This window comes from Canis lupus, chromosome 10, assembly GCF_011100685.1.
Source record: "Canis lupus familiaris isolate Mischka breed German Shepherd chromosome 10, alternate assembly UU_Cfam_GSD_1.0, whole genome shotgun sequence".
Classification (NCBI taxonomy): domain Eukaryota; kingdom Metazoa; phylum Chordata; class Mammalia; order Carnivora; family Canidae; genus Canis; species Canis lupus.
The window spans coordinates 17,459,565-17,486,952 of NC_049231.1; the positions used below are offsets into that span (position 1 = coordinate 17,459,565).

At 45.7% G+C, this 27,388-nt stretch overlaps 1 protein-coding gene across 7 annotated transcripts; it reads left to right on the forward strand.

Annotated features, from left to right (window-relative positions):
* Positions 1-3,374: 3,374 nt before the first annotated feature.
* On the forward strand, positions 3,375-25,712 carry RABL2B (RAB, member of RAS oncogene family like 2B). Of its 7 annotated transcripts, none has more exons than XR_005365450.1 (10): positions 3,375-3,493; positions 3,615-3,727; positions 5,034-5,196; positions 10,294-10,323; positions 11,469-11,548; positions 12,251-12,330; positions 15,430-15,541; positions 15,886-15,980; positions 16,232-16,403; positions 16,597-16,663. XR_005365450.1 is itself a non-coding variant. In XM_038550069.1 (10 exons), the coding sequence occupies exons 3-10, from the start codon at positions 5,090-5,092 to the stop codon at positions 25,497-25,499; spliced, it is 603 nt and encodes a 200-aa protein (XP_038405997.1). In that variant the 5' UTR covers positions 3,377-3,493; positions 3,615-3,727; positions 5,034-5,089; the 3' UTR covers positions 25,500-25,712. The 7 variants fall into 7 exon arrangements, 4 of the variants coding, with proteins under 4 accessions (XP_038405997.1, XP_038405996.1, XP_038405994.1 ...); XR_005365449.1 differs by lacking the exon at positions 16,597-16,663 and adding an exon at positions 25,488-25,712 and having other exon boundaries at positions 3,376-3,493; positions 15,883-15,980; XR_005365448.1 differs by having other exon boundaries at positions 3,376-3,493; positions 15,883-15,980.
* Positions 25,713-27,388: the final 1,676 nt, after the last annotated feature.

Below are 27,388 nucleotides of genomic sequence, written 5' to 3' on the forward strand. Positions count from 1 at the left end.
TAACCCCTAACACTGACACTAACACCTAACCCTAACACCTACCCCTAACCTAAACCCTAAACCCTAACCCCTAACCTTAACCCTAACACCCAACACTAATCCTAACAACTAACCTAACCCTTAACCCTAAACCTAACACCTAACCCTAACCCCTAACACTAACCCTAAATCTAACCCCTAACACTAACACTAACACTAAACTAACGCCGAACCATATCCGTAACCCCTAACCCTAACCCTAACCCCTAACCTTAACCCTAACCCTAACACTAACCCCTAAATGTACCCCTAAACCCTAACCCTAACCCCTAACCCTAACCGTAACACCTAACCCTAACCATAACCCTAACACTAACCCTAGCAAACCTAACTCTAACCCTAACCATAACAGTTTAACCCTAACAGTAACCATCTAACACTAGTCCTAACACTAACCCTAAACACTAACCCTAACCCGCAAACTCTAACCCTAAACCCTAACCCTAACATTAACCCAAACACCTAACCCTAACCCCTAACCCTAACCCTAACACCTAACCCTAACCCTAACAACTAACCCTAACCCTAACCCTAACACCTAACCCTAACACCTACCCTTAACCTTAACCCTAACCCCTAACCTTAACCCTAACACCTAACACTAACCCTAACTAACCCTAACCCCAAAACCAAACCCTAACTCCTAACCCTAACTCAAACCCTAACCCCTCACCCTAAGACCTAACACTAACCCTAACCCCTAAACCGAACCCTAACACCTAACGCTAACCCTAACCCCTAACCCTCTGCCTAACCACTAACCCTAGCCTTAATCCCTACCCCTACCCCTAAACCAAACCCCTATCCCGAACCCAAACCCTAACACCTAAACCTAACCTAAAACTAACCCTAATGCCTAACCCTAACCGTAATTCCAACCCTAACCCCTTAACCATAACCCTTACGCTAAGCCCTAAACCTAACCCTAACCCTAACCCTGACCCTAAGGCTAACCCTAACACCACCCTAACCTACGCCGAGCCCTACCGCTAACCCTAACCCTAACGCTCACCCCTACCCTAATGATAACACTAACCCCTAAACCTAACCCTAACCTCCAAACCTAACCACGTAACCCTAACATCACCCGTAACTCCTAACCCTAACCCTAAACCAACCCTAATCCTAACCCTAGCACTAACCCTAACCCTAAACCTGACTCCTAATCCTAACCTTAACCCAATCCTAACCCTAACCCTAAACGAACCCTAACCCTAACCCCTATCATTAACCCTAACCCTAACACCAAAACCTAACCATAAAACTAACCCTAACCCCTAAATCTAACCATAACACTAACCCTAACTCCTAACCCTAATAACTAACTCTAAACTTAACACTAACCCCTAAAACCAAACCCTTATGCTACCCCTAAACCTACCCCTAACCCTAACCCCCTAACCCTAACAACCCTAACCCTAACAACCCTAAGCCTAACCCTAAACACCCTAACCCTAACAAACCTAACCTTAACCCAAACTCTAACCCTCTAACACTAAACACCTTGACCCTAATCCTAACCATAACCCCTAACCCCTAACCCTATCCCTAACCCCTAACCCTAACCCTAACCCTAACCCAGGACCCTAACCCCGAACCCTAACCCAAACCAGGTATGCCTAACCCTAACCCCTAAACCATAACACCTAACCCTAACTCCTAATCCTAACCCCTAACCCTAACCCTAACCCCTAAACATAACCCCTAACCCTAACCCTAACACCTAACCCTAACTATAACACTAACACTAACCCCTAACCCTAACGCTAATCCCTAACCCTAACCCTAACCCCTAATCCCATCCCTAATCATAACACTAACACTAACCCTGATGCAAATCAAAAAACCAAACCCTAACCCTAACCCTCTAACCCTAACCCTAACCCCTAACCCTAACCCTATCACTAACGCTAACCCAAACCCTAAACCCTAACCCTAACACCTAACCCTAAGCCAAACCCGAACCCTAAACCGTAACCCTAACCCTAATGCTAACCCCTTACCCTAAAACCTAACCCTTATCCCTAACCCTGACCCTAACCCTAACCGTAACAACCCAAACCTAACCCTATCCCTAACCCTAACAACCCTAAGCCCAACCCTAAAAAATCTAACCCTAACCCTAACAACCTAACCCTTACCCTAACAACTTAACCCTAACCCTAACCACAATACCCCTCACCCTAACAACCCTAACAACCCTACCCATAACCCTAACCCCTAACCCTAACCCTTAACCCCTTACCCTAACCCTAAAACCTAACCCTAACCCTAACCCTCTAACCCTAACCCCTAACTCTAACCCTATCACTAACACTAACCTCTAACCCTAACCCCTAACCCTAATCCCTAACCCTAATCCCTAACCCTAACCCCTAACCTTAACCCTAACCCCTAACCCTAACTCCTAACCTTAACTCTCGAACCTAACCGTAACGCTACCCAACTAACCCCTAACCCTCACTGTATAGCCCTAACCCTAGCCTTAACCCCAACCCTAACTCTAATCTAACCCCTAACCCTAAACCCTAACTCTAAACCCTAATCATAACCCCTAACCTCTATCCCAACCCTTGCCTTAACCCTAATCCCTAAAATCCAACACTGAACACTAACCCATGTTTTAATCGTAACCCCTTAACCCTATACCCTAACCCTAAACACTAGCCTAACGCCTCGTTACCCTCTATCCCTAAACCGAACCGCTAACCTTTAGTATTACGTCTAATTTTTTTCCTTAACAATAACCCCTAACCGCTAACCCTAATCCTACCTCTAAGCCTAACCTCTAACCCGTAACCCTCACTCTAACTCTAATCCCTATCCCCATTCCTTTCCTCCAATCTTAAACGTACCCCTAATATCTAATCCCTTCTCTAACCCCTAATTCCTAAACCCTAACCCTAATTTTATTCCGTAACCCAACCCCCAACCGCAGCTCCTAACCCTAGTTTATCATCCTAACTCTAACCCTATCCTTAACCTTTATTCCTAACCCCTACCCTAACACCTAACGTCTAATCCCACCTGGGCCTCACCTTGCCCGACCCCCCCCACCCCCCACCATGTCCGAACCTGCCCTCCGGGACACCGCGCACCTCTCCTTCTCTCCCGCACCCCGTGCCCGCCGCGTCCACCGCCCCTCCCCTTTGCTCCGGACTCCCCCGCCCTCGCGACCTCCCGCCCTCCGCGGACTCCCGCCCTCCGCTGACGCCCCGCAGACCCACCCGCCCTCTGGCGGACACCGCCGACCCAACCCGCGTGGAGAGCGCGGTCACCTGCCGGGTTGCCCCCGGCACCGCGCTAGCCACCCGCGCCCCGAGGGGTCCTTCAGGCTTTGCTCGGGCAGCTCTCCTCCGGGTCCTTGCGCCGTTGCGTAGCAGCTGCGAGGACGCTGACCGAGCCGGAAGCGGCGGCCTGGCCGAGTGAGCCGCGGCTGCCTGCGGGGTCCGAGGTGGACGGGGACGGGGGGGAGGGGGGGGACCTGGACGGGGATGGGCGGGGACCGGGGGCCGGGCGGGGGAATGGCCACCCGGGCCAACCTGCGGCGTCCCGGTCTTCCCTTGTTTCCCCAGGCGGCCGACCCAGCGTTGGGATCCGCCGGCCCTGGGCCCGGGGCGGGAGAAGGACGGGCCGTGGAGTCCACGCTGCCGTGCGAGGGCGACGGCGGCCCAGCCTGACCGGCAAGGTTGGTTCCCTGATGTGCGGAGTGCCCCGGGAATGCTGGTTGGACGGCAGAGCTTGCGCAGCGGATGGCGCGGACGGCGGCCACCGTGGCAGGTCCCCGAGCTTGCAGTGATGGCTCTGGGCCCGGCCTTGGGACAGATTAGCCCGCTCCGGGGAGGAGGCGGAAGGGGCAGCCCCTCACGGTGCTCCGCAAGCACCTGCCCCTCCCCGGGGCTCCTCCTGAGGCCGAGGGTAGCGGAGGCACAGCAGTGCTGCAGCCAGCGAGCAGTGGCTTGTGCTGGCAGTTTCCACTGGGCCGGGCGGGCAACGGCCCATCACCGCTCTTTCCGCAGTAGCCTCTGTGCGCCTCGTGTCTCCTTTCCTCCGAAGCCAGCACAAGGTCTGCTCATGGCGAAAGCTCAGCAGCAGCCTGAAGGCGGCATTTCTCTGTGCCTGATTAGCTCAGAGTCTGGGCTATTGCACATTCTTACTATAGTTTGAAAAGTTATACTTGGCAGTGAAGAGAGATCAGACCTAGAGATCTCAGCAGGTGTGGGCACCAGATGGCTGCTGGTGTCTTGTACAGACGAAGAATGTAAAGACTAATGTTTAGGGTGGGCAGGAATTAAGTATTTTTTCATGTTATTTGTCTGTTGTAGCACAATTGATTAGTTCAAATCTGGTTGGAATTGCCTAACTGAGCCCGCTGCCAAGGGAAGCAGTGTCAGTAAAGGTACAGATTTGGCATCATCGCTATTTAGGAGATACTGGAAACTAGTAGAGATTAACCCTAGAGAATACCCACATGGAGAGAGAAAGAGGCAGCCAGTGATGGCAGCAGGGAGGAAAGTCAAGGGGAGGTGGAGGTGTGAGGTAGGTGATCAGGAATGCATATAAGATGTCTTTGGCTGTGGAGTCTGTTCAGTGAGGAAAGCTCAGGCCTACAGAGTGCTGTCACATTGATTGTGTGACATGGGGACTACTTCTTGTCCTGTTCTACGGGTGAGAAAGCTTGCCCATGTACAGCTTGTACATGCCCATGTACTGTCTTTCCACGTGGGAATGGGAGGTGTGGCCCTGAACATAGCTGCTTTAAGGAGATGACACAGGGTAAACCACCCGAAGAGAATTTGAATGGGGACAAGATTACAGCCCCACAGTCCAGCAAGTGGCTACCAGGCTGGTGGTGAATAGAGAAGGATGTAAGTGTGTCCTCAGGCCTTTCTTTCATCAGCTCCTTCTTTCTCCTATCCAGGAAGAGGAAAAAATAGATTTGGTTGAGGAGATTTCTCAACTCTTTAACAACAGCCTCTTCTTGATTTTCCCAGACGGGGACAATACCCAACACGCACACAACTACCCCAGGCTCAGCAGGCAGGAGCCAATGGCCAGCGACAGAGCCAAACCCTGTGAGCTCGACCAAGAGAAATACGATGCTGATGACAACGTGAAGATCATCTGCCTAGGGGACAGCGCTGTGGGCAAGTCCAAGTATGTTGGGAGCTGAGGGAAGAAAGACTAGGCCCAGAGCAGGTTGGGGTGGCACAGAGGAGCATGGCTTCTATAGGGGGTGATAAGGGAGCCTTCTTGGCTGGAGCTCAGGTATATGGGGTGGGGGGACAAAGGGGATCACAGCAGCAGCCGTGTGTGTTGGGGGAGGGGGCAGCCAGTCACAAGGACTGAGTACATAGAGCTTTTCCCTGAGTCCTGGAAGCAGATATTGGCCCAGTTACCCTGGAGACTACTGAAGCAGTCCAGGGTGAGGTGGTGAGAACTGGGGGGTCTTGCATGTTCCATGTGGGCCGAGAGTCTGTGAGTGGGAATGGAGACTGGTGACTGATTGATTAGAGGTGGTGCAGATACCCTCTCAGAGGAGCTCTCCAAGATGAAGCAGAGTGGAAGGAAATGAGGACTGACTGGTCAGCTGGGGCATAGTCTGACTCTTAACCGACTCCAGTGCCCATGTGCCCAGTCAGGGACTCCCCAGCTGAGGAGCTGAAGGCGGGCTCTGAGTGCTGGCGGATCCCACATGTCCCCTCTGACTTCTCAGCAGGAGGGTAGACCAGACATCCGCTCAAGTCCTGTGTCCTAGCTGCTCCAGATCCACCTTGTCTTCCAGCTTCTTTGTTCATTAATTACCCTTGGATTCCAGGGGCTTTGCTGGATTCTAAGCCATCCTCGGGAATTCACATTCTCTCCACCCCACTCCATACGCAAATGCTGCAGGTCTAGTTCAGCATGTTAAAATTGCTTTGACCATCCTCTGCAACATGTCTGTACAATGAAATGAGGGTGAGTGTTGTCGTTTGAGGAGATTGCACAGTAAATAACACTGCCTGTTTCCCAGCAAACAGGGAGCAGGAACAGCAGGCAGGTGGAGAGCAAGCTGGCAACTTCCTTAGCAGAGGGGAGCTTTGGAGAGCCTGGCTTGTGGTGAGGCTCACGGTGGCCTGCCTGCTCAGCAGCACTGCCCAACCCCAAGTTCTGGTGCTGGTTTCTTACCAGCCTCGCTTAGGACAACAACGAAAAATGGCCTTTCCTGACCTGCTCCTTAAGAGAGGTTAGCTCCAGATATGGTTTGCACCCTGACTCAGCCACTTAAGCTCCTGGCCTCCCGTCGTGTGGGTGAGGTGGTAGGGTAACAAGGGTTACTTCACAGTGTTTTCTAAGTGACCCCAAGGTGTGTCTTCATTGGGTCCTAGTTTTATCTTCCTGTCAGCCACTAGTTTGACCTGATAAAGAAAATTAATAAATACAAATCTTTGTTCAAAAACAGAATGGTTAACTTTAGATGCATTGCCTTTTTTGGGTGATGGCTTTTAGGATGTCATTTTCCCCTTGATCACTGTCCTCTGTTGTGCAAAAGAGGGCAAAGATGCACACCGTGCTAGGGCCATGTATGGCATAAGCACAAACTGGAGTTGAGTAGGAGAGATTAATAAGTGGGGGATACACAGCCTGCCTGGTCCCATGCCTCCTTATCCCCAAGGGCCAGGAGAAGATGCGCTGGATGCCTGGTGAAAGGGGCTCCCAGAGGGGGCTCTGGCACCTGTGACACTTCACATGCTTCTGAGACAAGAGGGTAGAGAGACCATCACTCTTTCACTGCCCACTCTGTTGAGATGAGTCTCTTGGACTCTGCTTTCCTCCTCCACTTCATAAGCACATGACCTCCCAAGGCAGGGTCTAAGCATAGCTCTGTTTCAGGGCCTCTGAATCTCTGGCAGCAGTACTTTCATTGGGTGATGTTCCTACTTCCATCTGTTATTTCTTTTTTTGTTTTAAGATTTTATTTATTATTTATTCATGAGAGACAGAGAGAGAGGCAGAGACATAGGCAGAGAGAGAAGCAGGCTCCATGCAGGGAGTCCCATGTGGGACTTGATCCCGGGACTCCAGGATCATGCCCTGGGCCGAAGGCAGATGCTCAACCGCTGAGCCACCCAGGCATCCCCCATCTGTTATTTCTTTATAATATGGATGCTGTTTCTTGTTCATTGTAAATAGAATCTATCACCCTTGTACGAGGGAAGCTACAGTTTAAACCAGAGAAGTATAAAATCATGGCTAGAATGTATTCAATTTATAGAGGGATAAGGAGTGGCCCTTAACAGTTGTAGTCTAAAGAGAATGTTTAGGGCAGCCCTGTTTGTGACAGTGACAGTTGAGCAAAAATTTGAAGAAGGCAAGGGAAGAAGCCATGCATGAGGAGGAGCATTTCAGCTAGAGGAACTGGCTAGTGGCTAGAACAGAGAGGGAGCAGCAGGAAGGTAATGTGAGAGGAGAGAGCAAAAGGGAGGGCGGGCTGGGTATCTGAGGAGGCTTAGAACTGAAAAAATGGGAAAACAGGAGATGGTTCGAGCAGAGGAGTGACCAAGTCTGAATAATTTTTTAACTGGATTACTGACCAAGTTCAGAATAGGTGTTTCTCTCAATCATCAATAGATCAAGCAGGGAAAGAAAACAGTAAGCAAACATTATGACAGCACATTTATCAAGGTTGACTATTCAGAGAGAGATAGATTATATTTAAGACTTTCTATAATGATGACTAATTTTGTAGAGCACCTTTCCACTTATTGGCACTTGTTGGTGCTTATTGGCCATTGGAACTCCTCTTTTGTGAGATGGGTGTTTAAATCAGTTGCCTATTTTTACTGAATTATCTTTTTATGATTGACTTGTAGGAATATCTTCAGACGTTCTGAACCTTCTTCCAGTGTGTGGCTTTTCACTCCTTTACTGGTGTATTTTGATGAACGGAAACATTTAATTTTAATAAATTAAATTGTTAAAAAATTAAAAATGTTGAGCTTTTATTGAGATGTAATTGATATTTGAGATTGTTAAGGTGTATGCCATGATTTAACATACCTACATACGTGCAAAATGATTGCCACAGTAAGATTTGTTAACACATCCATCACTTCACGTAGTTATCTTTTTTGTGTGTGGGTATGTGACAAACACTGAAGATTTAATCTCCTAGCAGCTTTCAAGGACATGATGCAGTGTTGTTAACTGTAGTCAGTGTGCTGTGCATTAGGTCCTCAGAACTTATCCATCTTATAAGTTTGTAGCCTTTGACCAACACCTCCCATGTCTCTGTGCCATGGAATATTATTCAGCCTTTTAAAAAGAAGGAAATCCTGCCATTTGTGACAAGATGGATCTTGAGGGTATTATTTGAAGTGAAATGAGTCAGAAAAAGAGAAATACTGTATGATCTTACATATACATGGAATCTTTAAAAAAAAAAAAGAAGAAGAAGAAGGAGAAGAAGAAGAAGAAAAAGGAGGAGGAGGAGGAGGAAAGATGTAAGCTCATAGATACAACAGGTGGGTGGCTGCCAGAGGTGCCGGCAGGGTTGGGAGTGAAGGGGGTCAAAAGGAACAAACTTCCAGTTTAAATAAGTAAGTTGTAGGAATGTAATGTGTGACCTGGTGACTATAGTTAATAGCAATATTAACTGTCCTGCATATCTGAAAGTTGCTAAGAGAGTAATCTGGAAGTTCTCATCACAAGAAAAAAAAATTCTATAGCTATGTTTGGTGATGGCTGTTAACTAGGCTTATTTTGGTGATCATTTTTGGTGAATGATGTAAGATAGAGATCCAGTTTCATTCTTTTGTACATGGATTTCTATTTTTCTTAACACCATTTATTGAAGAGATCATCCTTTCTCCATTGTGTATTCTCGGTTTATTTCTGGTCAAATATTTGACCATATATGCTTGGGTTTATTTGTGGGCTCTCTGTTCTGTTCCATTGGTCTAAGTATCTGATCTTATGGGATTATCATGAAGATTTGATCTTATATTCTAAAAGTTTTATAGTTTCAGCTCTTAAGTTTAGGTCTGATTCATTTTGAGGTAACTTTTGTATATGGTGTGAGGGAAGGGATCCACCTTCATTCTTTGGCGTGGGAATGTCCACTTTTCATAACATCATTTAAGAGACTCTTCCTTTCCCATTGAATGGTCTTTGGCACCCTTGTCAGAAATCATTTGACCATTTGTGAGGGTTTCGTTCTGAGCTCTATTCAATTGGTCTGTATGTCCATATTTATGCCAGTACCACACTGTTGAGTATTGTAGCTTTGTATGAAGTCTTGACCTCAGGGAAATGTGATTTCCTCAATTTTGTTACTCTCTCACAAGATTGTTCTGGCTACTTAGGATCCCTTGAAATTCCATATGAATTGAGATGCCTGGGTGGCTTAGCGGTTGGGCCCTTGCCTTCCACCCAGGGCGTGATCCTGGAGTCCCTGGATTGAATCTCGCGTTGGGCTCCCTGCATGGAGCCTGCTTCTCTGTCTGCCTGTGTCTCTGCCTCTCATAAATAAATAAACTCTTTTTAAAAAATCCCATATGAATTTTGAGATGTGTTATTTCTGCAAAAATGTCTTTGGGACTTGTATAAGGATTAGGTTGAGTCTGTGGACAGCTGTCTGGCTTGTGGAGGCTTTTCCCCCTGGATGATCATGGTGCTGCCTAAGGCTGGGTTTCCTCTCTGGCCTCCAGGAGCCCAATCCATAAAGGGGCTAGGGACTTTGCTTTGGGCAAGGTTATCTATCTAACAACAGTGAGCCTTCTAATCCATAAGGACTGATGTTTTTCCATTTATTTAGGTCTTGTTTGATTTCTTTCCACAGGGTTTTATAGTTCTAGTGTACAAGTATTATGTCTCATTGGTTAAATTTCCTTTCCATATTGCTCATTGCCAGTGTATAGAAATACAACTTATTTTTGAGTGTGGATTTTATATCTTCCAACTTTGCTGAATTCATTAGCTCTATTACTTTCTTTGTGGACTCTTTAGAGTTTTCTATAAAATTATCTATGAAGAAAAATAATTTTACTTCCATCTTTCGGATGCCTTTTATTTAATTTTCTTGCATATGTGCTGGTGTTAGGAGTCAGGAAGAGGGTTGGAGGGCAGTTCCCAAAGGGAAATTCTGGCTGTGGAGTGACATAGGGGGTGGGTGCAGTTGGCCCTAGGTCGTTAGCCTGGACAGGTTGATGCTGTGGGGCAAGGAGGAGGGAGGTTGGAAGATGTACCTGACCACCTTACGCACTGTTCTTACAGACTTATGGAGAGGTTTCTCATGGATGGATTGTATCCTTCACGGGTTGTTCCTCGTTCCTGTGCCCTTTCTCCATCGTGCCAGCTCAGCCTCACTGTTTACCCCTTTGCTCCAGTGGTCCAGGGAGGAGGGATAGGTGAGTGAATGCACAGGTTTCATGCATACTTGCTCCTTACCAGCTGGCAGCACACATAACTGATGCTGTGTATTCGGAGCTTACTCATATTTGCATTTGCTTTATATCAGGAAGACAGTAGGTCGGCTACCAGCACTTGATCACATGCCTGGATTCAAACTCCACCTCCTCCTTCTTGGTAGCTCTGGCCTTGGGCAAGTAATTTAACCTCTCTGACCTCAAAACTTGGGCTAATATCTTAAAATTCTCTGGTATGAATGAACTTTGTAAATCAGGAGCTGCTCCCTCTTCCCGTGGATTGTCCACATTGTCTAGGTTTGGAGTGAGACACTCCCTGGCAACCAGGATGGATTTAAAAGGCTTCCCAGGTGAATCTACTGGGAACCATGGCAGAAGAGAGCCCTGGAGGGGCCCCACTCCCTGCCCTGGGCCCTGGACCCTGGCCCCCAGCCCCCCAAGGTGGAATCTGAGTGTATCTTGCTTCACCTCATACCAAGTGTTCTTTTGCCCTCCCCTGCCTGTATCCTCCCAGCTTGCTGATGAAACCACCCTGTGCTCTGCAGCTTCAGGAAGTCTCGTTCCCCAGGCTCTTTGTCAGGGTTTCACACAGGCAGTTCATAAACAGCCTGTCAGCTGTCTGGCTTGTGGAGGCTTTTCCCCCCAGATGATCATGGTGCTGCCTAAGGCTGGGTTTCCTCTCTGGCCTCCAGGAGCCCAATCCATAAAGGGGCTGGGGCACCCATGGTTGCATTTTCCAACAACATGCTGTTTATGACGGCTTCTCTGTAAAGTTCCATTCCATGTTGTCCCTGTTACTTAGAGGGCCAGGACACACCCCCAGATTTTCCTGCCCCTTGCCTTTCCACAGAGTTTGTGCCAGTGATACTTAAAGCTGATCCTCTGCCTGCAACATTCATTCAATTTATAAAGAACTCCAGAAAGAAAAGAAGAGGGCCAGTTTCATCACACCAGTGCCCTCCCCCACCAAGTACCTTCCATGCCTTCCTTTTTGTTCATCTCTATTCCTTAACGTGAATGCAGTCGGCCACAGCAGCTGTCCACATACGCCCTGACCCTGTACAAGCACACGGCCACGGTGGACGGCAAGACCATCCTTGTAGGTGAGCAGCACATGGCTGGACCATGGACTTTCAAGGGGGAGGGGTGGGGAGGGTAGAGAAGTCTGTGGGAGAGAGTCAGACAGGGAAGAAATGAAACCCCCAGCGGAGAGGAGGGTTGATAGGGAGGACCCTGAGAGCCCAGAGGCCAGGGAGGGGCGAGGAGGCACACAGGCCTCAGTTCCAGCTCTCTGACCTGGTATTCTAATATAGCCAGTGTAAAGAAATAACAACTGTAGTCTGAGTATTATCTTCCACAAAAGGTTTTGACTTTGTATGACACTACCACCTCCTGCTTGGCTAGGCCACGCATTCTGCCTGGCTGTGCCTATCTATCATCTGTGGTCCACACACGTGGGAAGTCAGCCTAGTTTCAACCTTGGAGGGCCTTGCATCTTGTGGGCAGGGGCGGGGAAACCTACCTTCTCCCTTTTGGGACTTCCTGTCTGCACTCTCCCTCCTCCTGGCCTGGCCATATGTTTCCCTCTTACCCACCCCCAGGCACACAGGCATACACAGACCCCCCATGGCACACCCAGGTGCATTGTGTCCTAAAGACACATATATGTGAGCTGTATGGTCTTGTTCCTCCGTGTCTTCCCCCACATGTTGTGTTTCTGCACAGAGGTCAGCACAGAGAAAATCAGGGTGTCTGGGTCTCTCTGCCCTCCAGCCCCATCAGACAGAGTTGTGTTTATGTTGCAGACTTTTGGGACACAGCAGGCCAAGAGCGGTTCCAGAGCATGCACGCCTCCTACTACTACAAGGCCCATGCCTGCATCATGGTATGAAACCAGCTGGGCAGTGATCAAAGGCTCTGGGCAAGCTTGACGGGTCACCCAGCAGTGCTGAGCCCTCACCGAGGCTGGGTACTGGGAGAGAGGGCATCAGGGCAGCCTGGGGTGGTTTCTCAGTGAGAACATGCCCAAGTGAGCTTCTCTTCAAGTGGAGCTGGATGAGGAACCCCCATCCAGGGGGTGAAGCACATCCAGGGCCTCAGCATCAGGCATGGCATCTAAGAGGTAAATATAGTCCTTCCCTGATGGAGCCACCTACCCAGATAGGCTCCCAAGGCCCCCTCGACTGTCACCTGATGCTGCTTCCAAACCAGCCCTTCTCCTCTGTGCTGTCTAGAACACAGTCTTTAGGGGTTCCCCATAGCTACAGGGTCAGAAGTGTCATAACAATACCCAAGGGAGAAGCAGAGAAGCACAGGAGAGCTGTGCAAGCCTATGTCCTGAGGGCCTCCTGCCCAGAGCCCTGGCTCCATTCATAGACTCCACTAATCCTTAACATAAAATCTCTTGAAATTTTCCAAATTGTAATATTGGTACCTATAAGAGGACAGAACGAGAAGCTGACTGGGTAGGGCACATGGCGGCAGTGCAGGGCAGTGCCTCATCTGGAGGCTCACTTAGGCAACTGTCTCTGACCCTGGAGAACCAGGGAGAGCCGGCCATGTCTGTCTCAGTTCTGCACTGGCATTTGGAGTAATGAGCTTACCTCCATTCTCCCTCCAAGGCAGGAGGGAGTAACTTCTCCATTGGCTCCATTAGGACACTCTTCTGAGGGTCCAAATGACGCCTGGGGGTGTCTGTCCTGCCAGCATTCCTACATGCCTGTATGTGCAGCTGTCTGCTGCATGGGGCCTGGCAGGTAGAAAGTGCTTACCTTGTGGTGACCTTAGGGGATCTGATAGTCCCAGAGGGAGTTGGGACTGTCGTCCCACTGTCCACTTTGAAACCCTAATGGGGATGCTCCTCATTAATGCTCCCCAGCCAGCACTTCCTCAGCTCTCAAAACAAACAGAAGTAGCTCAGGAAATCAGACCTGCATGAAAGACCAGGTGACTGATGATGATCATAGGAGGCAGCCTGATGTGAAGCAGATTCCAGAAGATTCATTACAAGTGTGCTTTATAGGGAACTCAAGACAACATGGTCATTTGTTGAAATGGGGCCTGGGTGTACCGTGGAAGAGCCTCCTAGGTGGACCTCCTGCTGCCTCAGCCGTGACAGCTGCTAACCCAAACCCAGGGCAAGCCCCTGGTGCTGGGTAAGGTCCATTTGCTCCCATGAAGGACTGGGTGGTTCAGAAGGAAGAGCAGCTACTCTAACAGGTTACAGGGCTGTCCACCATGATCCACTGTTGTGCTGGGCAGTTTGGGCCTGTGATGTGAGCCCATCCCAGAGGATGGCTTAGAAGCAGGAGGCTAGCTTTTAAGGAGCTCCCACCAGGGGTTTGAAGGACCCCATCCTTGCAGCAATAATTCCAGGCATCTCAGGACTTCTGGCCTCCCCTGCCCTGAGTCTGTAGTGCTCATGCTTATGGCTAATATTTCAAAGCAGATAAAAACTATAAATCATAAAATGTTAATCAACTTACAAGCTACAAGATAATAAAAGATAGTCTTTCCAACTCCGGCCACTGTAGTAAGAGGAGCTGCTACCATGTCCACCCTCCTGCAGTGGATGGTCATGCAGAACTGCTCTAGCTTCCTGATCAAGAGGATGAAGCAGACGTCCAGCACTGAGCCTTAGTATCCTGAGGGCTCGCAGCTGCTTCCCTTCAAGGGTCCAGTTCGCCTCAAGACTGCGGCGTGGAGCTGGCACCCGAAGACAAGGTGTAATGGTGCTTGGGAGGTGGAGATCCAGCTGGTGACAACTCGCCACCTCCTGCATGCAAACCACTTTCTGCAGCACCGGGCAGATGTGCAAGAACAAGCATCGCCCAGATGTGTGCACCTTGGCCACTCGCAGGGCCAGCGCCATCCTGCGTAGCTAGGATCCCCTGCTGGGGAAGAGGAAGCCACCCGCCCAACTCCAAAGCAATAAAGATGTCAACCACCTCAAAATAAGAATAATAGATTAAAATTACTTTTAAAAACGTTTAAAATACAAAATGAACAACAGATTAAACAAAAGTTTAAAATTAAAAGCACATTGATGGTGGGTGCCTGGGTGGCTCAGTCAGTTGATTGCAGCTCAGGTCATGCTCTCAGGTGGTCAGATGGATCCCCACATCGGGCTGTTCTCAGTGTGGAGTCTGCAGGAGTTTCTCCCTCTCCCCGTCTCCCTGCTTGCAGTGTCTCTCAGATGAATAAGTAAAATCTTTAAAAAATAAAAAAAAAAGGTACACCAATAGTAACTACATAGAAACTTTAGAAGCACTTGAAATTCTAACAGCAATTTTTTAAAGATTGATTGATTGATTGATTTTAGAGCATGTGCATGCGAGATAGGGGAAGGGCAGAGGGAGACTCTCAGGCAGACTCTACACTGTGCATGGGGCCCGGTGCAAGGCTTGTCCTCACAACCTGCAGATCGTGACCTGAGCCAAAACCAAGAGTTGGTTGCTCAACCAACTGACTAAGCCACCTCGGGGACCCACAAAGGAATTTTAAGACACAGTTTAAGCAATAATAGGCTAAGAAAAAAATTACAATTTGTAACAGACTATATTGATTAGTACTATGATACATCTCGATTAAAATAGGTACACAGGGGCACGTGGGTAGCTCAGTCTATGAAGTGTCTGCCTTCAGCTCAGGTCATGATCCCAGGGCTCCGGGATCGAGTCTCACATCAGATTCCCTGCTCTGTGAGGAGTCTGCTCCTCCCTCTGTCCCCTCCCCCCAATCATGCTCTCTCTCTTGCTCGCTCTCAAATAAATTCCTTAGAAAAAAAAGAAATAGGTACACAGGATTAGGTGGCAAGATAATAAAACAAGTAAACATTAAAAACCACTTTTGGGTCTGGAGGTTCTGGGGGCTTCCCTGAGAAGGGCAGCCCCAAAGCCACCCAGCTGCTTGTGTGTGTGTCAGGTGTGGGTGGTATGCAGACCCTGACACACCTAAGCTGTTTTCCTTCCTCTGTTCGTTGCAGGTGTTTGATGTGCAGAGGAAGGTAACCTACAAGAACCTGAGCACCTGGTATACGGAGCTTCGGGAGTTCAGGCCAGAGATCCCATGCATCCTGGTGGCCAATAAAATTGATGGTGGGGTCATCCCTGCATCTGGGTGTCCACAGTCCATGGGGGACCCACCACCACATGTTTATTCCTCTATTCCTGGGACAGTAAACCTTCAATGATCTGTCCTTCCCCCAAAATTACAGCCCTTATTTGCTTGCCATCAGTCTCTTTCCAGTAAAGATGCCAACTAAGCCAATCTTCCCTCTTCCCAAGACACAGTTCCCTGTTCCATGAACTCTTCCTAGGACATGTCCCCTGATTGTCCCAGTCTGTCCAACTTTCTGGAATTGTCTCTAGTGACCCACTCTGCAAAACCCTCTCCCTTTCCCTTGATGACAGGCCAGTGTCCTCCCTTCTCTCTACAGCAGACATAAAGATGACCCAAAAGAGCTTCAGTTTTGCCAGGAAGTTCTCCCTCCCCCTGTACTTTGTCTCAGCTGCTGATGGTACCAATGTTGTGAAGGTAATGGTGGACTGCAGAGCTTAGGGAAGGCCAAGTGGTCAAGGGATCAGGGAAGCTACTAAGAGGAGGGCTGGCTGCAGGGACAGTGGGGAGGACAGGCGTTGCTGCAGGGGCGTGAGTGGGCAAGCCAGAGCCAGGGGTGATAGGAAAGGATCATTGTTCTGACAGTGGAGGTGATGGGCCTGGGCTTGGTGAGAGAAAGTACATTGATTGGGAGAAGGTGAATTGAGAGGTGACCTTGCTGACTTTAGGGGTGGAGTGTTGTGTGGACACAGGACCAGAACAGGGCACAGGGACCCACAGCCGTGTCTTCTCCCCGCCACCTCACCCTATCCCCAGCTCTTCAATGACGCGATTCGATTAGCTGTGTCTTACAAACACAACTCCCAGGACTTCATGGACGAGGTTTTGCAGGAGCTTGAGGTAGGTCAGGCCAAAATGTTGGGTGGGCTAAAGAAGACAGCCTCTCTGCAGAGGGATGTGGAATGTAAGCCAGTAGAGCGGCTCCTGCTGGGCCTGGCAGGCGGCACATGCTCGTAGTGTCTGCGCCCCTGGAAGTGCCAGAGCCACACTGGGCAGATTCAGAGCCAGGCCTCACCCACAGCCTTGTCCACAGAACTTTGATTTGGAGCAGAAGGAGGAGGATGCACCAGACCAAGAGCAGCGTGGCAGCACGGAGAGCCCCTCCCCTTCCTGAGTCAGAGAAGCAAGCCTCTTTGCATGGACTTTGGGGAGGGGGGTATCCTTCAGAATACCCTCCACTCGGCCGCCCTCTAGCTATGAACAGAAGCATTGTTGCAGGCCATCCCCCTCACCGTCTCCCTCCCCCACTGCCCTGGCCCGTGATTCCTGTCCTTTCCACAGCTGTCCCTCCTCTGCGCCCAGGGATGGGGGGAGTGGGGGGAGTCTGCAGCAGCAAGCACCCTCGACAGGTGTGAGAGATCCTGAGAGCAGCAAACCCTGAAGCAAAATTAGGGATCAATAGCCTAAGCCTCCCCAGGCTGCACAGAGGCAGGGAAGAACTTTGTGTGTCTCAAATAAAAGGAAATGGAGGTGTGTTTTCTCTCCCAGAACTGACCTCAGGGCTTATTCATTGCCTTTCCACCAAGGGAATGATTTCTAATCCCTGATGGCCCCTATTCCCACCCCTACAGATTTGTGGGGCATCCATTCTTTTTCCTCTTTAGTCTCCCAACCAACTTTTTTTAGAAATGGTTTTGATCCCCCAGCCTTTTCAGGAGCTCTTCTGGGCACCCGTGTCTCACTGGTCCACTGAGGCCTAGATCATAGGACAGGTTTGCTGGTACAGCCCAGGGAAACAGGTGACAAGTCCTGCCACCCTTGCCAGTACCACGGAGCACACCCATCTAGATTGTAAGAAGAGCTTCCCTTTAAAGCTCCGACATCAGCAGATGATACTTTCCTGCCTTTTTTTTTTTTTAGGACTGTGGTGGGTACTGCTTCATGGGGCAGGGGGAAGGGCTGCCCTACTGCCTTTCCCACTTCCCTCCAACACGTGTTCACTAGTGTGTATGATCATCTTGTGCATCATCGTTTCTGGTGTTTTCATTTTTATAGTAAAGTTTGAATTAACATAAACATTGCATGTTTGTGCATGCTTATGGGTCTGGATCTCACTGAGCAAAAAGCCACAAAAGAACTTGTGACCATCAGTTAGATGAATGAGGGAGGCAAGGGCAACTGGGTCAGCTTTGCTGTAATAGAAACCATTGCAATGGAATTTTGCTTTTTTTTTTTAAGATTTTATTTATTAGAAAGATAGCATAAGCAGGGGGAAAGGCAAAGGGAGAAACAGACTCTCCACTGAGCAGGGAGTCTGACATGGGGCTCAATCTCAGGACCCCAAGATCATGACCTGAGCTGAAGGCAGACGCTTAACACACTGAGCCCTGGAATTTAGTGTTTTAAAAAGAATGAGTATTTGGAAAGAACAAGAAACAAAAACAAATCTTATTTGCCTTTAAATTACTAATACTTAATAATTTCAATGAAAAAGATATAACTTGACCTGAGATTTTGAGGAATGTGTTACCCTGAGCTTTTAAAAACTATTGGGGGCGGGGGGGGGGGGGGGGGGGGGGGGGGGGTGCGGGGAGCGGGGGGAGCATCTGGGTGGCTCAGTTGGGGAAGTGTCTGCCTACCTTCAGTTCAGGTCATGATCCCACAGTCCTGAGATGGGATCCCTGCTCAGCAGGCAGCCTGCTTCTCCCTCTCCCTCTGCCCCTTCCCCCTGCTTGTGCTCTCTCACCTCTCTGTCAAATAAACAAAATCTTAAAAAAAAAAAAAAAAAAAAAAATCCAAAAAAAAAACAAAAAACCCTTTGGTGTTGTAGATGACTAATAAGTATTTTTTAACACAATGGCTTTATTGAGTTATTCAAATACCATAAAATTCATAAAATTATGTTACCATCTTGCATCAAGTTCCCTAGAGTGGAGAGGGGAGCAGGAGAGGATAGGAGGCCAGCTTCTGTGTCCCCTGCCCCAGGGAAGCTGTAGAGGACAAACTGCCCCGCAGAGTTGGTCCCACTTGAGGGGGGGGGGGTGCTTTTTGCGGCAGTTAGCAAGTGTGGGAGGCGGAGGGCGAGGAGGGGATGGCGCCCGGCCTCCAAGGCAAAGTGGCTGCTGAGGTGGCAAGGCAATGCTCCAGGGGAAGGGCAGGTTTACCCATCAACTCCCAAAGCAGCCAGGAGCGCTCAGGCAGGGTGCCAGCGCCATCCACGGCCACCCACCCTCGCATGCTTAGAACCACCTGCTCCTTAAAGTTCATTCCATCCTGACTAAGACAGGGAACACCACCCCTGGATCTTTTTTTAAATATTTTATCGAGGTGAAACTTACATAACATAAAACTCACCCTCTTAAAGTAAACGACGCAGCCCCGTTTAGTACGATCACAATGCTGTGCAACTATCACTGCCGTCTAGTTCTAGAATATTTCCATCACTCAAAAGTAAAACCCCTTGCTCATCAAACAGTGTTCCCCTGTACCCTCTCCCTTCAGCTCCTGGAAAATTCTAATCTGCATTCTGTCTATGGATTTACGTATCCTGGATATTTCACATAAATGGAATCATATACTGTGACCTTTTATGTCTGGCTTCTCTTAGCATAATGTTTTCAAGATTTATTCCAGTAAGAAATACTTCATTTCCTTTTAGGACTGAATAATGTTCCATTGTATGTATATCCCACAGTTTGTTTATCCATTCATTCATTGATAGATGTTTGGGGGGTTTCCACCTTTTAGCTACATGACTAGTGCTGCTGTAAACATGCTTATACGTGGACTTACAGGAGCACCAGAGTTCTGTTCTCTTGGATGCCTTCGTCCGCTCAGGCTGCTATCACAAATTACTACTGACTGGGTGGCTTACAACACATTTATTTCTCATGGTTCTGGAGCCCCGGAATTCTAAGATCAGGGTGCCAGCAAGATTGGTTTCATTCTGAAGCCTCTTTTCTTGCCTTGTCGGCAGCTGCCATCTCACTGTGTGCACACGTGACCTCTTCTTGTTCAGAGAGGGATCTCTTTCTCTTACCCTTCTTAAAAGACCACACATCCTTTGTCCTCCAAATTGGGCCCCACCCCTATGTCCTCATTTAATATTAATTACCTCCCTAAATACCGACTCCAAATACATATTGAGGGTTAGGGCTTCCATATATGAATTCTGGGGGATCATAATTCAGACCATGGTACAGTATATATCTAGGAGTGGAATTACAGGATCATATGGTAATTACATATTTAAACTTATGAGGAACTTCTGATCTTTTCCAAAGTGGAACCATTTACAGTCCTACAAGCAATGCACAAAGGTTCCGATTTTGCCACACCCTTGCTAGCCCCTGTTACTTTCTATTTTTAAAGACAAATTTAATCCATTCTCGTAGTTGTGAAGTGGTACCTCATTATGGTTTCGATTTGCATTTCCCTAATGACATGGTGTTGAGCCCCTCTTCATATATTTCTTAATCATTTGTAAATTTTCTTTGGAGAAATATCTATCCAAGTACTCTGACTATTCTTGTTTGGTTTTCTTTTTTGTTGTTGAGCTCTAAGAGTTCTTTATATGTGTCCTGGATCTAAAGCCTCATCTAATTTATGATTTGCAACTACTTTCTCCCATCCTATAGATTATCCTTACACTTTGTGGATAATGTCTTTGGTGCACAAAAGCCTTTAATTTCTAAGAAATCTAGTTTATCTTTTGTTGTTGTTACTCATGTTCTTGGTGTCATATATAAGAATCCCTTGCCAAATCCAAGGTCATGAAGACTTAACCTTTATGTTCTCTTTTAAGAGTTTTATTGTTCCAGCTCTTATATTTAGATCATTGATCCATTTTGAATTAATTTTTGTATATGGGGACACCAGGGTGGCTCAGCAGTTGAGCACCTGCCTTTGGCTCAGAGCGTGATGCCACAGTCCCACATCCAGCTGCCTGCATGGAGCCTGCTTCTCCCTCTGCCTGTGTCTCTGCCTCTCTCTGTCTCTCATGAATAAATACATAATATCTAAAAATATTTTTTTTGTATATGGCATGACATAGGGATCCAGCTTCACACCTGTGCATGTGAATGTCCAGTTGTCCTGGCACCATTTGTTGCAAAGAATGTCCTTCTCTCCTTTAATGGTTTTGCCACCTTTGTCAAAAGTCAGTTGGTCATAATTGTATGAGTTTATTTCCAGACTCTCAGTTCTATTCAGTTGGTCTAGATGTGTATCCTTATGCCAGGACCACACTGTTATAATTACTGTAGCTTACTAGTACAGTTTTGAACTCAAGAAGTGAGAATCCTTCAACTTCGTTCTTTTTAAAGATTGTTTCGGGACCTCTGGGTGGCTCGGTAGTTGAGCCTCTGCCTTTGGCTGAGGGTGTGATCCCGAAGTTCCGGGATGAGTCCCACAAAGGTCTCCCTGCGGAGAGCCTGCTTCTCCCTCTGCCTATGTCTCTGCCTTCTCTCTGTGTCTCTCATGAATAAATAAAATCTTTTAAATAAATAAATAAAGATTGTTATGACATCTTTACAGTATTAAGTTTTCCAATCCATGAACATGAGAAGTCTCTCCATTTATTTGAGTCTTCAATTTGTTTCAGCAGTGTTTGTAGTTTTCATGTAAAAATCTTTCACTTCTTGGTTAAATTAATTTCCAGGTATTCTGCAGATGTTATTTCCTTTTTTGATTGTTTATTGCTGGTTACAGAAACACAGCTCACTAATGTGTGTTGATGCTGTGCCCTGAAACTTTGTTGAATTATTAACTCTAGTAGTTTTCTGTGGATACTTATGCATTTTCTATAAATAGAATCATACGTGCATATTGGAAATGTTTTTACTTATTCCTTTCTTATTTGGTTGCTTTTTATTTCCTTTAATTGCCTAATTGCTCTAACTAGAACTTCCAGTACTATGTTGAATTAAAGTGGTGAAACCAGGCATCTTTCCCTTGTTCCTGATCTTAGGGGAAAAGTTCAGTTTTTTACTGTGGAGTATGACATTGGTTGTGTGTGGGTTTTCCCCTATGGCCTTTATCACATTGTAGAAGTTCCCGTCTGTTCCTAATTTTCTGGGTTTCTTATGAAAGGCTGTTGGAATCTGGCAAATGCATTTCCTGCACCAACTGAGATGACCATGTGGTTTGTCCACTTCATTCTATCAATGTGGTATGTTACACTGATTGAATTTTGTATATTGTACCACTCTTCTATTCCTGTGATAAACCCCGCGTGTTCATAGCATATAATCCTTTTAATACAAGGTTGAATATGCTACTATTTCATTAAAGGTTTTTGGATCTATATTCATGAGGGATTGTAGGGATATTTGATGATACTTTACTTGTAAAGTAGCATTGATATCAAAATAATGCTTCCCTCTTATAATGAGTTATGAAATGGTTACTCTTCTCTTTTTTAGAATAGTTTCAGAAAGATGAGTGTTAATTCTTCTTTAAATGCTTGGTAGAATTCACCAGTGAAGACATCTAGTTGCAAATTTTTCTTTCATGATATGTTAGTTTTCCAAACAGATGCAACCTTTGCTTTTTGTAAATCTCTTCAAATTTTCCATTTCTTCTTTCTATTTCTTATTAAACCAGTTTGGTAATTTGTGTTTTCTAAGAATTTTTTCATTTCTTCTAGGTTATGTAATTTGGGAGGCACATGTTGGTTTATTTTCTTACATTTCTTTTCAGTTCTGTATAATAGTAATGTTACTACTAATTTTTTATTTTTACTATTTTCACCATTCTTTTTTTATAATAAATTCATTTTTATTGGTGTTCAATTTGGCAACATACAGAATAACACCCAGTGCTCATCCCGTCAAGTGCCCCCCTCAGTGCCCATCACCTATTCACCCCCACCCCCAGCCCTCCTCCCCTTCCACCACCCCTAGTTCGTTTCCCAGAGTTAGGAGTCTTTATGTTCTGTCTCCCTTTCTGATATTTCCCACACATTTCTTCTCCCTTCCCTTATATTCCCTTTCACTATTATTTATATTCCCCAAATGAATGAGAACATACACTGTTTGTCCTTCTCCGATTGACTTACTTCACTCAGCATAATACCCTCCAGTTCCATCCACGTTGAAGTAAATGGTGGGTATTTGTCATTTCAATGGCTGAGTAATATTCCATTGTATACATAAACCACATCTTTTTTATCCATTCATCTTTCGACTGACACCGAGGCTCCTTCCACAGTTTGGCTATTGTGGACATGCTGCTAGAAACATCGGGGTGCAGGTGTCCCGGCGTTTCATTGCATCTGAATCTTTGGGATAAATCCCCAACAGTGCAATTGCTGGATCATAGGGCAGATCTATTTTTAACTCTTTGAGGAACCTTCACACAGTTTTCCAGAGTGGCTGCACCATTTCACATTCCCACCAACAGTGCAAGAAGGCTCCCTTTTCTCCACATCCTCTCCAACATTTGTGGTTTCCTGCCTTGTTAATTTTCCCCATTCTCACTGGTGTGAGGTGGTATCTCATTGTGGTTTTGATTTGTATTTCCCTGATGACAAGTGATGCAGAGCATTTTCTCATGTGCATGTTGGCCATGTCTTCCTCTGTGAGATTTCTGTTCATGTCTTTTGCCCATTTCATGATTGGATTGTTTGTTTCTTTGGTGTTGAGTTTAATAAGTTTTTTATAGATCTTGGAAACTATCCCTTTACCTGATACATCATTTGCAAATATCTTCTCCCATTCTGTAGGTTGTCTTTTAGTTTTGTTGACTGTATCCTTCGCTGTGCAAAAGCTTCTTATCTTGATGAAGTCCCAATAGTTCATTTTTGCTTTTGTTTCTTTTGCCTTCGTGGATGTATCTTGCAAGAAGTTACTGTGGCCGAGTTCAAAAAGGGTGTTGCCTGTGTTCTCCTCTAGGATTTTGATGGAATCTTGTCTCACATTTAGATCTTTCATCCATTTTGAGTTTATCTTTGTGTATGGTGCAGGAGAGTGGTCTAGTTTCATTCATCTGCATGTGGATGTCCAATTTTCCTAGCACCATTTATTGAAGAGGCTGTCTTTCTTCCAGTGGATAGTCTTTCCTCCTTTATCGAATATTAGTTGACCATAAAGTTCAGGGTCCACTTCTGGGTTCTCTGTTCTGTTCCATTGATCTATGGGTCTGTTTTTGTGCCAGTACCCCACTGTCTTGATGACCACAGCTTTGTAGTACAACCTGAAATCTGGCATTGTGATGCCCCCAGCTATGGTTTTCTTTTTTAAAATTCCCCTGGCTATTCGGGGTCTTTTCTGATTCCGCACAAATCTTAAAATAATTTGTTCTAACTCTCTGAAGAAAGTCTATGGTATTTTGATAGGGATTGCATTAAATGTGTAAATTGCCCTGGGTAACATTGACATTTTCACAATATTAATTTTGCCAATCCATGAGCATGGAATATTTTTCCATCTCTTTGTGTCTTCCTCAATTTCTTTCAGAAGTGTTCTATAGTTTTTAGGGTATAGATCCTTTTCCTCTTTGGTTAGGCTTATTCCTAGGTATCTTATGCTTTTGGGTGCAATTGTAAATGGGATTGACTCCTTAATTTCTCTTTCTTCAGTCTCATTGTTAGTGTATAGAAATGCCACTGACTTCTGGGCATTGATTTTGTATCCTGCCACGCTACCAAATTGCTGTATGAGTTCTAGCAATCTTGGGGATATTTCACCTTTCTTTTCTCTTTATCATTATAACTAAAAGTTTGTCGTTTTTGTTGATCTATTCAAAGAACCAACTTTTGGTTTAATTACTATTGTTTTTCTTTTTTCTGTTTCATTTATCTATAATATTTATTTCCTGTCTTCTACTAGCTTTTGTTCAGTTTGCTCTTCTTTTTCCACTTGCTTGCAGTGTAAACTTAGGTTACTAATTTGAGATCTTTCTTCTTTTTAAACATACACATTTATTGCTATAAATTTCCCTCTGAGCACCGCTTTTGTTGCACACCATAAATCTTTTTATATTGTTTTCACTTTCACTTGTCTCTATTTTCTGTACTCCCTTGTGATTACTTCTATGATCCATTAAGCTTGTTTAAGAGCATTTCTTTATTTTCCACATATTTGTGAATTTTCCAGTTTTACTTTGTTTTTGATTCTACTTCACCCTTTGTGATCAGAAAAGATATTTTATATGATTTCAGTCTTTTAAAATTTATTGAAAGTTGTTTGTGCCCTAAAACATGGTCTGTCCTAAGAAATGTTTCATATGGATTTGAGAAGAATCTGTATTCTGCTGCTGTTGGGTAGAGTGTGCTATGCCTGCCTGTTGCAGGTAGGTCATTGATTAACAGTGTTGTTAAAGTTCTGTATGACCTTGTGGACCTTCTGTCTAGACGTTCTCCATCCACTACTGATAGTGGAGTGCTGATGCCTCCAAATAGTACTGTGGCACCATTTGTGTTTCCCTTCAATATGTTAATGTTTGCCTAAAAGATTTAGAGGTCTGTTGTTTGGTGCACATGTGCATATATGCTTTTTAGAGTATCTGTTTGTATTTTATCCTTTATGATTATAATTATCTTCTTGATGAATTGACTCTTTTTTCAATATCTAATGCCCTTCTTTGCCTCTTCCAACAGTTTGGACCTATGGTCCATTCTGTCCAGTGTGGGTATGGCCACACCATGTTTCTACTGGTTACCATCTGTATGGACGGTCTTCTCCACCCTCTCACTTTAAACCTATTTGGGTCTTTGGGCTAAAGTGAAGCTTCTGGAGGCAGCTTAGGGCTGGATCTTGGCTTTTTAAACATCCTGCCAAGCTCTGCCTCTAACTGGAGAGATCCAATCATTTACATTAGAAATAGTTTCTAAGGTAAATGAGAAGGAAGAACTCACTTCAGTCATTTCCTAAGTGTTTTCTATTTGTCTCAAACTTCTTTTCACTGAATCAAGATTGATTTCCAACCTTGAAAACATTTGGACTAATCAAAATGGTGCTGCTATAATTTCTTATCATTCTTTAGTACGTCATATAGAGATGCTTAGATGTGGACACTGGACCCGACGACCCTTTGTAAGAGTTCCGGAGCCCTCAGCTACCCTAACAAAGCAGAAATTGACAACACAAGCAGCACCGACGTGCAGGTGTCTGATGAGGACTTCAGCAGCAGGTTGTGCACACAAACCAAATGCAAATTTGTGTTTATACTTTCTGTGTTTACTTTCTGTCTTTGCTCCATAAAGCCGCTGATATAATTGAGCCATCTTTCAAGTATGAGATTTCTAAATATTGTAATAAAAAACAAATGGAAAAGCCACAAACTACTTTGTCACAAATTCCTACACCAAAAATGGAAACACAAGCCAGGTGCTTTTATCCAAGTCCCCACACCTCAATATCAGTTTTAGATATTTTCCTATACACTTTGTAGATATCTTTTTGCAATCAGCTCATTAATTTATGCAAATTAGGGAAACTGATTTCTAATGCCATCACCTTTAAAGGTATCTTCTATATTTCTGCCCCCCCCCCCCAAGACACCCACCAGATCTGTAGCCCAGGTGAACAATGATGCAACCAACTGTTTAGGAGCCCAAAGCAGTCTGTAATCTTACCTTCCTAAATATGCAATGATCTCAAATTTCTGCCTGGGTAAACAAAAAGACTCAAGTGATCAGGGATCCCTGGGTGGCACAGCGGTTTGGCGCCTGCCTTTGGCCCAGGGCGCGATCCTGGAGACCCGGGATCGAATCCCACATCGGGCTCCTGGTGCATGGAGCCTGCTTCTCCCTCTGCCTATGTCTCTGCCTCTCTCTCTCTCTCTCTCTCTCTCTCTCTCTCTCTCTCTCTCTCTGTGTGTGTGTGTGTGTGTGACTATCATTAATAAATTTAAAAATTTAAAAAAAGACTCAAGTGATCAAAAATCACATAGATGAGGAAAAACGTATCAGTATGAAGATTATTTAACTATGACTTTATTATGTCTTTCTTTCAAGCTACAAGCTCTCTTTAAGTTATCATAAAATTACAGTGCAAACACATCTATAACAGCTTAGACTTGCTTGGGAACACGACATTACATTAAAATAAATAACCGAAATATGTCATAATTTAATTGGCTCTTAAATAGTTTTCCCAGGGGGGAAACAAGCATTCTGTGTTCTTTGAGAAACTGGATATATGAGTGAACTGCTATGTATTCATTTAAGGCTTGAAGGAATCTGAAGACAACAATTTTTTTCTAATAATGCAATACTGACATGTATGATTGTCATTGTTAATACAGTGAAAGGATGAAATGCTATAAACAGATTCAATCTCTCATAAGTATAGTTGCAAAATATTCTAAATGGAAAAAAGACTGACACTGATAGTCATTTAAAGGAAAGAAGAACCTAAAAAAGAAGAACAAAAGAAATGCTGAAGGACAAGAATATGTACTCTGGCCAAGGAGTGAGAAATGTTTTTTTTTAAGATTTATTTATTTATTTATTCATGATAGACAGAGAGAGAGAGAAAGAGAGAAGCAGAGACACAGGAGGAGGGAGAAGCAGGCTCCATGCCCGGAGCCCGATGCGGGACTTGATCCTGGATCTCCAGGATCGCGCCCTGGGCCAAAGGCAGGCGCCAAACTGCTGAGCCACCCACGGATCCCAAGGAGTGAGAAATGTTAACACAAAAATGAGACACAAAGAACAAAAACAGTCTTTTTACTTTTTCTTAAATAACGGACAAAACGTAGAAGAAGGAGGGAACCTAGATTATTTAGAATTGAGGTAGATGTATACCAACATGAAACGTGGTCCAGTAATTTGATCTCATGAAGGAAATGAATCAAATTACATGTTACATGTCTTTATGTCAATAATAAAACATTAATTCAAGATACACACAATGTATAGAGTCTGGATTTTTCCCCTTAGG

Bases quoted from the DNA above. Each gene is read 5' to 3' on its own strand.
- RABL2B (XM_038550066.1), top strand. From the start codon at position 5,090: ATGGCCAGCGACAGAGCCAAACCCTGTGAGCTCGACCAAGAGAAATAC. The intron at 5,197-10,293 runs GTATGTTGGGAG...CTGTTCTTACAG, and splicing joins AGCGCTGTGGGCAAGTCCAA to ACTTATGGAGAGGTTTCTCA. The intron at 15,981-16,319 runs GTAATGGTGGAC...CCCTATCCCCAG, and splicing joins ATGGTACCAATGTTGTGAAG to CTCTTCAATGACGCGATTCG.